General features: G+C 60.2%; 1 protein-coding gene across 2 annotated transcripts; it reads right to left on the bottom strand.

Annotated features, from left to right (window-relative positions):
- Positions 1-387: 387 nt before the first annotated feature.
- KLC2 (kinesin light chain 2) lies at positions 388-10,046 on the bottom strand. Of its 2 annotated transcripts, none has more exons than XM_081062576.1 (16): positions 9,687-10,046; positions 8,758-9,033; positions 6,232-6,462; positions 6,020-6,089; positions 5,135-5,357; positions 4,421-4,508; positions 4,193-4,294; positions 3,922-4,095; positions 3,732-3,831; positions 3,099-3,148; positions 2,922-2,989; positions 2,420-2,528; positions 2,176-2,331; positions 1,975-2,099; positions 1,724-1,781; positions 388-1,357 (listed from the first exon to the last, which is right to left on the bottom strand). In XM_081062576.1, exons 2-16 carry the CDS (start codon positions 8,989-8,991, stop codon positions 1,274-1,276), a joined length of 1,872 nt encoding a protein of 623 aa, XP_080918702.1. In that variant the 5' UTR covers positions 8,992-9,033; positions 9,687-10,046; the 3' UTR covers positions 388-1,273. The 2 variants fall into 2 exon arrangements, with proteins under 2 accessions (XP_080918702.1, XP_080918703.1); XM_081062577.1 differs by having other exon boundaries at positions 8,758-8,996; positions 9,687-9,888.
- Positions 10,047-10,453: the final 407 nt, after the last annotated feature.

Raw genomic sequence — 10,453 nt, forward strand, 5'->3', positions numbered from 1 at the left:
CTACCCTCCCAACACCCAGAGTTATGAACATTAGTAAAAGTTCATTTATCCAGGGTGCTGGTGCTCCTAACTCACAGCCACAAGCCCCACGTGTCGTCATACATTTTAAAGTATATGAAAAAATAGAGTCGGTAACCCGCTCAAGGTCAGCTTAGTGAGGGACAGAGCTCAAAGCCTGCGCGGTCTATAGAACCTGAGATGAAGCTTATTAGATCCTGAACCTGGGGGGCCCCCTAACAATTCCGGGTTAGGAATATCTGGGCTCCAGTTGTGAGGCACAGGACGTGGACACACACACACACACACCCCACTCGCAGCCTTTTCCGACCCCAACCCCAAACTAGAGACGCTGGGAACGCTTGGCCTCAGCCCCAAAACAAGCCTGGCTCAGATTCAAACCGTCTTTATTTCTACAGCATTTGAAAATAGAGAGCGACCACCTTACCCCCAACTTGGGCAGCCCCTCCTATCACAGGGGTGGGGCATCACTGCCCCTCGCGAGAAGCTACAGGCGTGGGAGGCGTGGCTGGATGGCACCAAGGGCAGTGCCCGGGGCGGGATCAGGCCGTGCCTGGGTGGGAGGGGCAGTGCATAAGGCCGGGATGCAGGGCAGGGCCCGGCCGTAAAGAGACGGGCAAGGGGAGGGCTCTCCGTCCTGGGGCACAGGACAGTGGTGGGGCTGGGAGCACCCCTCAGAGCTGAAAGGAGCACGAGAAAGCCCAGGGAACCCTTTGGGAAGGCCCCCCCAAGATGTGTTGTGGAGCCTGGGAGATACCACCGCGCGGAATAGGGGTGATTAAGGCCTGGGCGGTACCACTAGAGAAGGACAGGGAGGGGAGGCCCGGGCAGTACAGTCGACTGAGGGGATGGGCGCGGCCAATAACTTATTTCTCTATATACAGAAGCAACGGCCGGGAAGGACAGGGGTGCGGACGGGATGGGAGGTGCTTAGTGTTCTTGGCTCCGGGGTCTGGGGAGGGCGGGCCACTGAGTCTCTACCTGGAAGACCCCGGCCAGCCCCTCGGGCTGGCCCTGAACCTAGGAAAGAGGAGGCCCTGCTGGAAGGAATAAATAAGGGGTAGAGCTGGAGCGGGGCAGGCCCAACCTCCAGGGCTCAGGCTGAGATGACAAGGAAGGAGGTTACCCTGAGATTGAACAGAAAAGACAGGGGTCCCTGGGAGAGACAGGCGGGGCAAGCAGCAGGCCCATGCGCAGGGCTGGGGGTGGGGGCAGTGCCGGGTGGAGGCTCTGGAGACCAACTGCCCCATCAGTATTAGCCCACCAGGGAGCTTCGTCGGGAGAGGTCCATGGAGCTGGAGCTGAGGGTGCGGCTGTCAGAGAGGCCTGTGCCTCCAGGCTGTGGGCAGAGGGAGCAGCTGGCTCAGCCTCATGCTGCTGCCAGTCTGTGCTTCCCAGGTCGGAAGGGGAAGGGGACTGCCCAGCCAGAGTCCCTGAGCCTGGCCCACAGCCCACCCGGTACTCTTTAACACTTCCACACACCTCCACAGTGACTGTTGGCACTGGCCACTTGCATGGCCACCCATTTGGGTTTCCCTCATTTGTCTTTCCAGTGTCCAGCCCAAAGCCAGGCCTGGACGGAGACAGGAAATGTTGCTGGATGAAGAGCCATGCTTTGAGGAGAAGCTGGGCAGGTACACGCGACATGCAGGCCTTGGGCCCTGGGCCGCAGCTGCCCAGTGCCCTGACACCCACCCACCCATACCTGGGCTGGCTCTTCCACACTCTTGTTGAGGAAGTTGAGGGAACTGGCCCGCTTCATCCTGAGGGGAAAGGAAGGCTGCGATTTGTCCATGGTAGAACTGGGAGGTGATGGTCGGGTTGGGGCCGGGGAGGGAGGCGGATGGGAGATGAGGGAGCTGGGCCTGGGTCAGGCGCTCATCTGGGGTTGGTGGGTTGTAGGGTGACTTCACAAGAGGCTCACGCTGGGGGGGGCGTATGGGTTCAGAGGCTGACCTGGGGTTCGGGGGTTCCTGCGGGCCACCGCCCTGCAGCTTCTTCACCAGCATCTCACTGCTGCGCCTCAGGGCATCGCGGAGCTTCCCAAAGGAGCCACTGCGCCGCAAGGAGCCGCTGCCGTCCTAGGGGGCGGACAGCTTTGTCTCTAGGCCTTGATGGCTCCACAGCCCCCGGGGCCACCCCAACCCCTAGACTCACCCCACTCCACTCAGCTGCAGGCCCTGCCTCCTCGGCGTCAGACTCAGACCGAGCACCCGTACCTCCGACCGCATCTCGGCCGCCCCGGCGGTCTCCCCGCCCACTGCCATCTTTCAGCAGTTCCACCACCTTGGTCTGGCTTGCAGGGTCCAGGCCCTGAGGAAGGAGAGGGCACATCAGGCTCTGACTGAAACACACAGGGCCACGCAGGTCCCTGCCCACTCCCCTCATGTCTGTGGCCCACCTGCTTGCGGCTGCGGCTGGCGCAGTCTTCCAGTGTGTGCGCAGCTTCCAGCTTGCCCTGGCGCCGGTACAGAGCCCCCAGGCTGCGCAGCGTGGTGTTTACAGTGGGGCTGTGGACAGGACAGTGGGATAGTCTCCAACTCTGCGATCCCCAGGAACCAGGGCCTATCCTCGCATCCAGCCCACATGGGGCTCTAAGGACCCATCTGGCGAAGGAGAATCTCGCCCCTGTGCTAGGCCCCACTGCACTCTCGTCTTGTAATCACCCCAGGGCTGGGGACCTGGCCCCAGAGCCCTAAGTGGGATATTGCCACTAAAAGCTGGGAGACCCAAGAGCCAGATAACCAGGACAGCCATTTTGGGACAGGTGGCCTATGACCCAGGCCTTAAAAGAAAGCAGATAGAGAAGAGCATAGTCCTGGGGGTGGGCAGTAGGAAGTGGGCACCCTGGCCTCAGTCCCACCCACAATATATTTCCCCACTACCTGCCCCGTTGTCCTCACCTGTCTACTTTACAGGCCTTGTACCAGCTGCCATATTCCCCATAGGGGGTGCTATCCCGGCGCTTATCCTGGGGGAAAGAATGGTCAGGGGAGGTAGGAGGAGAAGGCGCCTCCTCTACACACCCCCAGCTTCCCCTTCCTCTGTACACCGCCCCCATTCCTGCCCCACAGAGCTACCTTGCTCTCCTCCCGTTCCTCTGCGTGCATCCAGATGGGCTTGTTGTCCCCTGGGGAGAAAAAGGGGGCTGTCACCAGACTCCCATATAGACCTCTCCTGGTTGGATGTGACATAAGACTGGGATCTGGAGAGGGGGTCAGAGGTACCCAGAAAGGACCAGAGTTGGGCTTTGTGGAATGAACGAACAAGAAACAGGCCAGAAACATTACTGACCCTCCTCTGGAACCGAGATGACTGTGGCCCAGCTCTGTGCTGGAGGGGTTTGGGGAAACAGACCTTTAGACCCCTTAAGTCCAGAGCCTGAGACATGAGCTGGGCATGAATGATGGCTCAGGCTGAGGGATCCCAGAGCAGGAAGTGACTGACCATCGGGGCCAGAAGGTAGCTTCCCAAAGGCGGAGACATTTGCGCTGGGCCCTCACGGTGAGTAGCAGTAGAGAAAGTTGTGGGGTAGGCAAAGGGTGTATATGGCACAGGCAGGGCCCAGGTTTGTGTGCATGCTCATGTATGCACACGAGTGGCTGGGGACCAGCCCGACCCCAGGCATGAGGGCCTGCCCAGCTGCCGTGGATGCTGACGGCTGAGTGAGCCTGTGCTGGGTGAGCTGGGGGCACATGGCAGCCATGACGCACCATTGACAGAGCCAAACTCCTTCTCGTGAGCGCGGGTGAGGATTTCCTTGTAGAGGGTCTCTGCGTCCTGGTACTTGCCCTGCTTCAGGTAGCAGGAGGCCTGGAAGGGCAGGGGCCAGAGGATGAGTAGGATGCAGGCAGCTGGGCGCTGTTCCTTCCTTCCTCCCTGCAGCCCCCTGGCCCAGGGTACCAGGTTGTTCTTGGTTTTGGCCACGTTGGGGTCGTCAGGCCCCAGGCGTGTGGCGTAGATCTCCAGTGCCCGCCTGTAGTAGTATTCCACCTCCTCAGCTTTGCCCTGGTTCTGGCACAGCAGGGCCAGGTTGCTCAGCTGCTTGGCCACATCTGGATGAAACTTGCCCAGGACCTGGGATGGGAGCGGGAACCAGTGGCCGGCTTCAGGGTCGGCCTAGGCCCCCCGCCTGCCCAGCCTGCCCGGCCTGCCCAGCCCTGCCTGCTCCCACCTTCTCCCGGATCTCCAGGGCCCGCTTGCACAGTGGCTCGGCTTCCTTGTACTTGCCCCGCTTGCCGTATAGAACCGCCAGATTGTTTAATGTTGCTGCCACCTGGGGGGGGGGGGTGTGAAAGAACGGAGCGCCTGTGACCCAGGACACTGCTGGGCAGGGGCTCTGGGACCTTGGAGCTACTACACGGGGCAGTGGCAGCCTTCACCTCCACCCACCCTCACTCACAGCTGGGTGGTCCTTGCCCAGTGTCTTCTCGCGGATGGCCAGGGCATCATTGAGCAGGTGGGCGGCTTCCTTGTACTTGTTCTGGTCCCTGGGGGCAGGCAGAAGCATGGTGAGGGCTGGCCTCTGGCCCTGCCCCCGTGGTCTGAGATCCCGCGGTCACGCCTCCTGTGTTTGCTGAGTACGCATGATTATGACTGAGAGCGTGAGGAGACCTGGCCAGCCCTGCCCTCTAGGAGCTCGGAGGGCTTTGGGTCGTTCACTCACACCCCCGTGCATGCAGTGCTGGGGTATGAGGCAGACCCCCCCTCACCACCTCATGCTCCGTTCACCCCGTTCTGTTTCCCAGTGCTTTTGCTCATGCTGCTCTTTCTGCCAAGGAAAACTTGCCCAGTCCTCTGTGTCCTGGGCAAACTCATCTTTCACCAAAGACCCTCCTCAAGCCTTGGTGCCTACAGATGTGCGATCCCCTACCCCCGCCCCAGTGCCTAAGTCCTCAGGTGCTGTCCCCTCCCTGGTTATGGCCAAACTTTTCTCCTCCACTGGATGGAGGCTTATTCACGTGTGTTGCCCAGGCCCAGGTGTACAGGCTCAGACCCCTCTGGACACAAGCTCCTCTCTCTTTCCCGATTGCCCAGAGGAGCCTGAGTCCTGGCCCAAAGCAAGCACTGAGGGTTTGTGACCCAGGGCTGGAGGCTGTGGCCAGAGGCGCCTCACCGATAGACCAGCGCCAGGATGTTCAGCATGGTAGCCACGTCGGGGTGGTCGTGGCCTGATGTCTTCTCCAGGTCTTCGAGTGCCTGCTTGCAGAGTGGCACGGCCACCTCATAGCGGCCCTGCGAGGCATACTGGATAACTAGGTTGTGCAGGGTGCGGAGCCGGGCCGGGATTTCATAGCCCCCATGCTGGGCAGCCACATCTCCTCCTCCAGGGCTGGGGGCTGCAAGTTCAAGGGCAGGAGATCAGATACACCAACTGCCCCCTGGGCTGGGCTGGCACATGCTAGCCATGCCTTTGACCCACCCGACATGTGGCCCTGGGCAAGTCATGAACTATTCTGCCTCGGTTTTTCCATCTGTAGAGTGGGTCTAGTCACCCCCCAGAAAGAGTAGGTGGTGTCCCAGCTCCAGTGCTTTAAGCTGTGTGTCCTAGAGCAAACCACCTGAGCTCTGAGCCTTAGCCTCCTCAGCTGCACAGGAAGGCTGTGACATGCACTTGACACAATCAGCAAGGCGAGCATTGGCCCAGCACTGGCTCAGCACTGCGTATGCGTCCTCCTGGAAACCTCAGAGGAGGCCGAGAGAGGATAGGAAACTCGACCAGTGGTCACAGAGCAGCCAGTGGCACAGTGGGACGTGAACCTAGGCTGGGCTGCTCCAGAGCTCTGAACTGAAATGTCTGCTCCTCAGAGCTTACGGGCAGGAGAGATGCACACGAAAACATGCCTCTTAAGCTGTAACATGTGGGATGTAATGAGCAGAAACGAGGAAGGAAAGAACATGGCAGCCACTTGGTCCGTTTCTGGTGACTTGTGGGTCCCAAGGACCAAGAGTTCATGCAGCCCCCCCTGCCCCATCCCCAGAACCAGCTGCCCCTCCACACCTGGGCTCTGCTCCTCCTCGTTGGGGAACAGGTCATCCAGAGAGTCTTTGGGGACCTCCCCTTTCTCCTCCTGGGCAGGAAGACAGGATGAGCGTCAGGGAAGGAGGTGCCAGACAGCCCAGGTGTCAGTGGTGGGTGAGAGCCACACTGTCCCCCCCCGGCTCCCAGGCCCCCCTGCCTGGTGGCCTTGCAGTGGCTATGGTCGGACTCACGCTGGGGGAGTTGTCCTCATCCAGCTTGTGGATCTGGCTCATGAACAGCAAGTGCTGCTTCTCCTCCTCGAGCTGGGCCACAGCCTGCTCGCTGCGCTGTAGCTTCTGCTGCGTTCCTGCCAGTTCCTCTCGCAGCCACTGGTTCTCCTGCACCAGGCGCCGCACCTGAGCCCGCAGCTTCTGCTTCTCCGACTCTACGGCCCCCAGGTGGCTCGAGAGTGCCAGGATCACCTGTGGCAGCCAGCAGGGATGCGGGTTGGAGCCCTGTCCACCCCCAGCCTGGGCCTCCGGGGGTGCCGGGGCCCAGGGAATGGCTAGGTCCGGCCCTGCCTGAGGAGCTGCAGGGCTGAGGGCCTTGGAGTTCTCTCATCAAGGGAATTTTCCCCCGCGGCCCCTAACACACTCTAGTCCAAGACCTGAATGCAGGAGGCTTGGGGATCCCCAACTCCTTCCTTTTGGGGTCAGAAGCCCCAGGCTCCCAGGCCGGTTCTGCTGGACTGAAAGTCCATCTCCTTTCTGGAGCCTTCAGCTAGTCCTCTGAATTGATGGTCCAGCTTTCCCGAGCTGGCCATTCTCTTCTCTCCTGGGGGTTGTACTCAAGCCCCTGCAGCCACAGCCACTATAACGCTGCCCCCTGCCCCAGGGCTAGCACTTTCCTGATAGATGGCTAAAGGACCATAGAAAGACCCCATCCTGACTTCCGCCAAGGGTCCAGATTAGCCCCTGCCCTTCTGGGGGGAAGGGGTGCATATCCCAAACCCCCGGATGGTATGGGGAACCACAAGGGCAGGTAAGGCGACCCAGAGGCCTAGCCACAGCCCCCACCCCTCTCCCAACCTCTATGACTCCTTTTCTGAGCTCCCAGACTCTTCCAGGCTCTACCCTTTCTCCATCCTTCACATTCAGGGTCATTTTTGCAGTGAAACCTCTTGTCTCTTATGCCCACAGCCCCAGAAAAGCAGGGCACCTTCCACTCTCTCCACGCCATCTTGTTGCCCATCTGTGCCAGTGCCTGCACACACGGGGAGGGGGACTTCTGAGTGTTCATCTCTGCACCTGGCAGCTAACTGGCTGTGGAGTGAATGACAAAACACATTGCCCATCCAGAGGGCCAGGCAGTCTGGACCCTGTGCTTTCCAGTTGATTAATAAATGCCTAAGTGACAGGTGTTTTTACAACCACTAGCTTTTTAAAAAAATTCCCGAAACAGCCTGGAAGTAGATACAACAGATGGCATGATCCCTATTTTAAAGACAAGGAAACCAAGATGCTACCACCTGCCCAGGATTCACGGAGCCAGCCAGCGTCTCAGCCAAGATCCGAGGAGGCCAAGACTCTTCCCCCTAGAGCCTAACTGCTCCACATGCATACTGTCCTGGCAGCGCCAATATAAGAGGGCCAAGAACTACTGATCATCCAGCCTCTCTCATGCCCTTAACTTGCACCAACCACAACCCTGGGAGTTACCCTGCCTGCCTGTCCCTCCCTTACTCTATCCCCAGGTCCTCCGGAACCTACCTCCAGGACATCTAGAACAGGTCCCCTTCTTTCCACCCTTACAGCCACCCCTTTAGTCCAAGCTGCCATTTTTTCATTTGAATTCCAGCAGTGGATTCCTAGCTACCTCATACCTGCTTCCATCCTTGACCCTCTATAATTCTTTCTCTATACCCCAACCTGAGAGAACTTTTAAAACCTAAGTCACACTGTGTCCCTTGACTGTTTAATGCTCTCAAAAGGTTTCCCAATTTCCTGAGACTAAAACCCAAATGAACAAGGCGCAGCATGATCTGGCCTCTGCCTTCTGCACAGGCCTCCTCTGTCCCTCTCTCCTTCCCCACGAAGCTCCAGTCACATAGGTCTTCCCTCAATTGTCTCATCACAACAAGATCTTTCCTACCGCAGGACCTTTGCACATGCAACCTCTCAGCCTCCTCCCTTTTTCTGGAGGCTGGTACATTCCTTCCTGCGGGTCTTGGTTTAAATGTCATTTCCTCAGAATTCTTAACTGACCAATAGGTAAAACATCCCGTTAAAAGCTATTAAAAGATCGTCCTTTGCTTTGGAGAACTTATCACAATGTGTAACAAATGTATGTGTTTCTGTCTTCCTACTACACTAGGGCAGGGATCTTATGTTTTGTCGGACCTGTATCCTTGGCACCTGACATATTGCCTGGCACATAGTAGGCATTTGATAACTTGCCTATTAATGAATGAATACAAGAATAAATCTGGGGAAGGGGTCCTTAAGGATTTCCTTTTTTGTTCTCCTATTCCAGTCTCTGCTACCTAGCAGAGAAGCTAGGAGGAGGTTCTGAGTGGGGGCTAAAGGATGGTCAGGCTTTTCCCGGGGCAAGGCCTGGCTGGGGTCTCCAAAGCCCATTCATTTCTTCAACAGATATTTACTGGGGTCCTACCATGGGGCTCCAGGAGGCAGACGGTTCCCTGCTCTGATTCTGTTCCACTGGAAGTCTCCATCCTTCCCTCCTGTGACCTCCCACCTCAGCACCCCAGACCAGCCTACCTGGGCCTCCCCAAGCCCCAGCTCGATGGCCTCCAGGGAGCGGCGCAGGAGCACACAGCGTTCCTGTGAGCCAGGCTCGGCCTCGCCGGCTTCATGAGCGACCAAAGGAGCGAGAAGGGCACGATGCTCCCCGCGCAGGGTCTCCAGCCCTTGGATGACTGCTTTGGTGCCCAGCACGATCTCATCCTGGCTCAGCTTCTCCTCTCGAGGAAGCACCATCGTGGCCATGGCCATGCCGCCTATGAAGGCGAGGGGGCGGGCAGGCGGGTGCCGAGCCTGGGACCACACCGCCGTCCGCCCGGATTAGGTAAACACCTCCGGTCCCCGGACGCCTGGATCCCCGGGGTGCCCTGGCCCCGAGCCGGCAGCCCGCACCGTGTCCGCGCTCGACCTACAGGGGGCGCGCCCAGCTTGTCTCGGCCCGGGAGACGCAATGCGGTGAGGCCGGACCCGGATTCGGCCCAGACCACCCGCTCAGACCAGCTTAGGCGGCCCAGTGTCGGGGCTTTCCCGGGGACTCTTAGCTAGGGCAGGGCGCGCCGGAGGACGGTCCTACGGGGGGTCTTCGGGGCTCACTGTCCTTCGGGAGATCCCGCCCCAGCCCCTAGGGCAGCCCCCACCCTAACAGGCAGGCCGAGCCACAGGGCCCCTCCTTGTGGGCAGGCCAACCCTGGGGAGACGCTGCCCGCAGAAGATCTGCGATCTCGGGTTCTCCGTCACCCCAGGCCCCGCCCACGACGACCCTCCCCATAGGCGGGCGCAACGCCCTGTGGACCCTCCCCCGAAAAGGCCGACGGCCCGCCCCGGCCACTCAGGACCGCGCCCCCTCCCCGCGGGTGGGCCTGGCCCTCCCCCAGGCCGCGCCCGCGACCACCCCTCCCCCAGGCCCAGCCACAGGCCCTCTCCTGGCCCAGTCGGCCCGCGCAGACCTGTGCCTCTCTCTTGGGCCCGGCTCCAGCTCCCGCTGCGGCTCCGGCTCCCGCCCCGTTTCACTCGGACCGGCAGCCGTGAGCGGGTCCCGCCGCCTCCATCCCTCCGGCCTTCCCAACAGTCCCCGCGCCGCCTTAAAGGTGAAGCTGCTACCTCAGCGGCGTCGGAGGGGGCGAAACACGCTCTTCTCCGCCTGCTGGCTGCCTTAAAGGAGCGCGCCAGCCGGACGGCTCCAGGCAAGGAGGTGGGGAGGGTCGGGGCGTGGCCACCCGAGAGAGAGGGGCGTGACCACCAGGGGCGAGCGTGGGCTGGCCGCAGGCGCCCCTTCCCTGCTGCTCCGTCCACGCTCCTGCGTTCTCGGGTCCCTCGGTTGTAAAGCGCCCCGAGGCCGCACAGGTGTGGGGAGGCTCAGGAGACTGTGACCCTGAATGCACCCAGTACCGCGTCGAGCGAGGAAGGCGTGAGAAACTGAGGCACAGGGAGCCGGCCCGGAGTCCACTGCGAGACCCTGGACGTTAATTGAGGGAGTTGCCACTTTCTAAGCAATGTGTGTCAGGTGCCTTAAGTGGGTTAACTCAGTGAATGCTCGCAGGGACCTCATGAAATGGTCACTGCTGTCATCACAGCTCGCAGACCTGGCTGCCCTCAGGCTCATTTGTCTCTAGAGACGGGTTGCGCCTCCACCCAATTCCTTCGGAGCTGTTCAGGACCCTGTAGGGGATTCACAACATGTTAGGGCTATTTCTTGGGGAGAGGGGACGGAGGC

Source organism: Rhinolophus hipposideros (assembly GCF_964194185.1).
Source record: "Rhinolophus hipposideros genome assembly, chromosome: 10".
Taxonomy (NCBI): domain Eukaryota; kingdom Metazoa; phylum Chordata; class Mammalia; order Chiroptera; family Rhinolophidae; genus Rhinolophus; species Rhinolophus hipposideros.

Coding starts and splice junctions, on each gene's coding strand:
- KLC2 (XM_081062576.1), bottom strand. CDS start 8,991: ATGGCCATGGCCACGATGGTGCTTCCTCGAGAGGAGAAGCTGAGCCAG. Junction 6,463..8,757: donor TGGGGCTTGGGGAGGCCCAG/GTAGGCTGGTCT, acceptor TGGCTGCCACAG/GTGATCCTGGCACTCTCGAG. Junction 5,358..6,019: donor CGAGGAGGAGCAGAGCCCAG/GTGTGGAGGGGC, acceptor TTGAACTTGCAG/CCCCCAGCCCTGGAGGAGGA.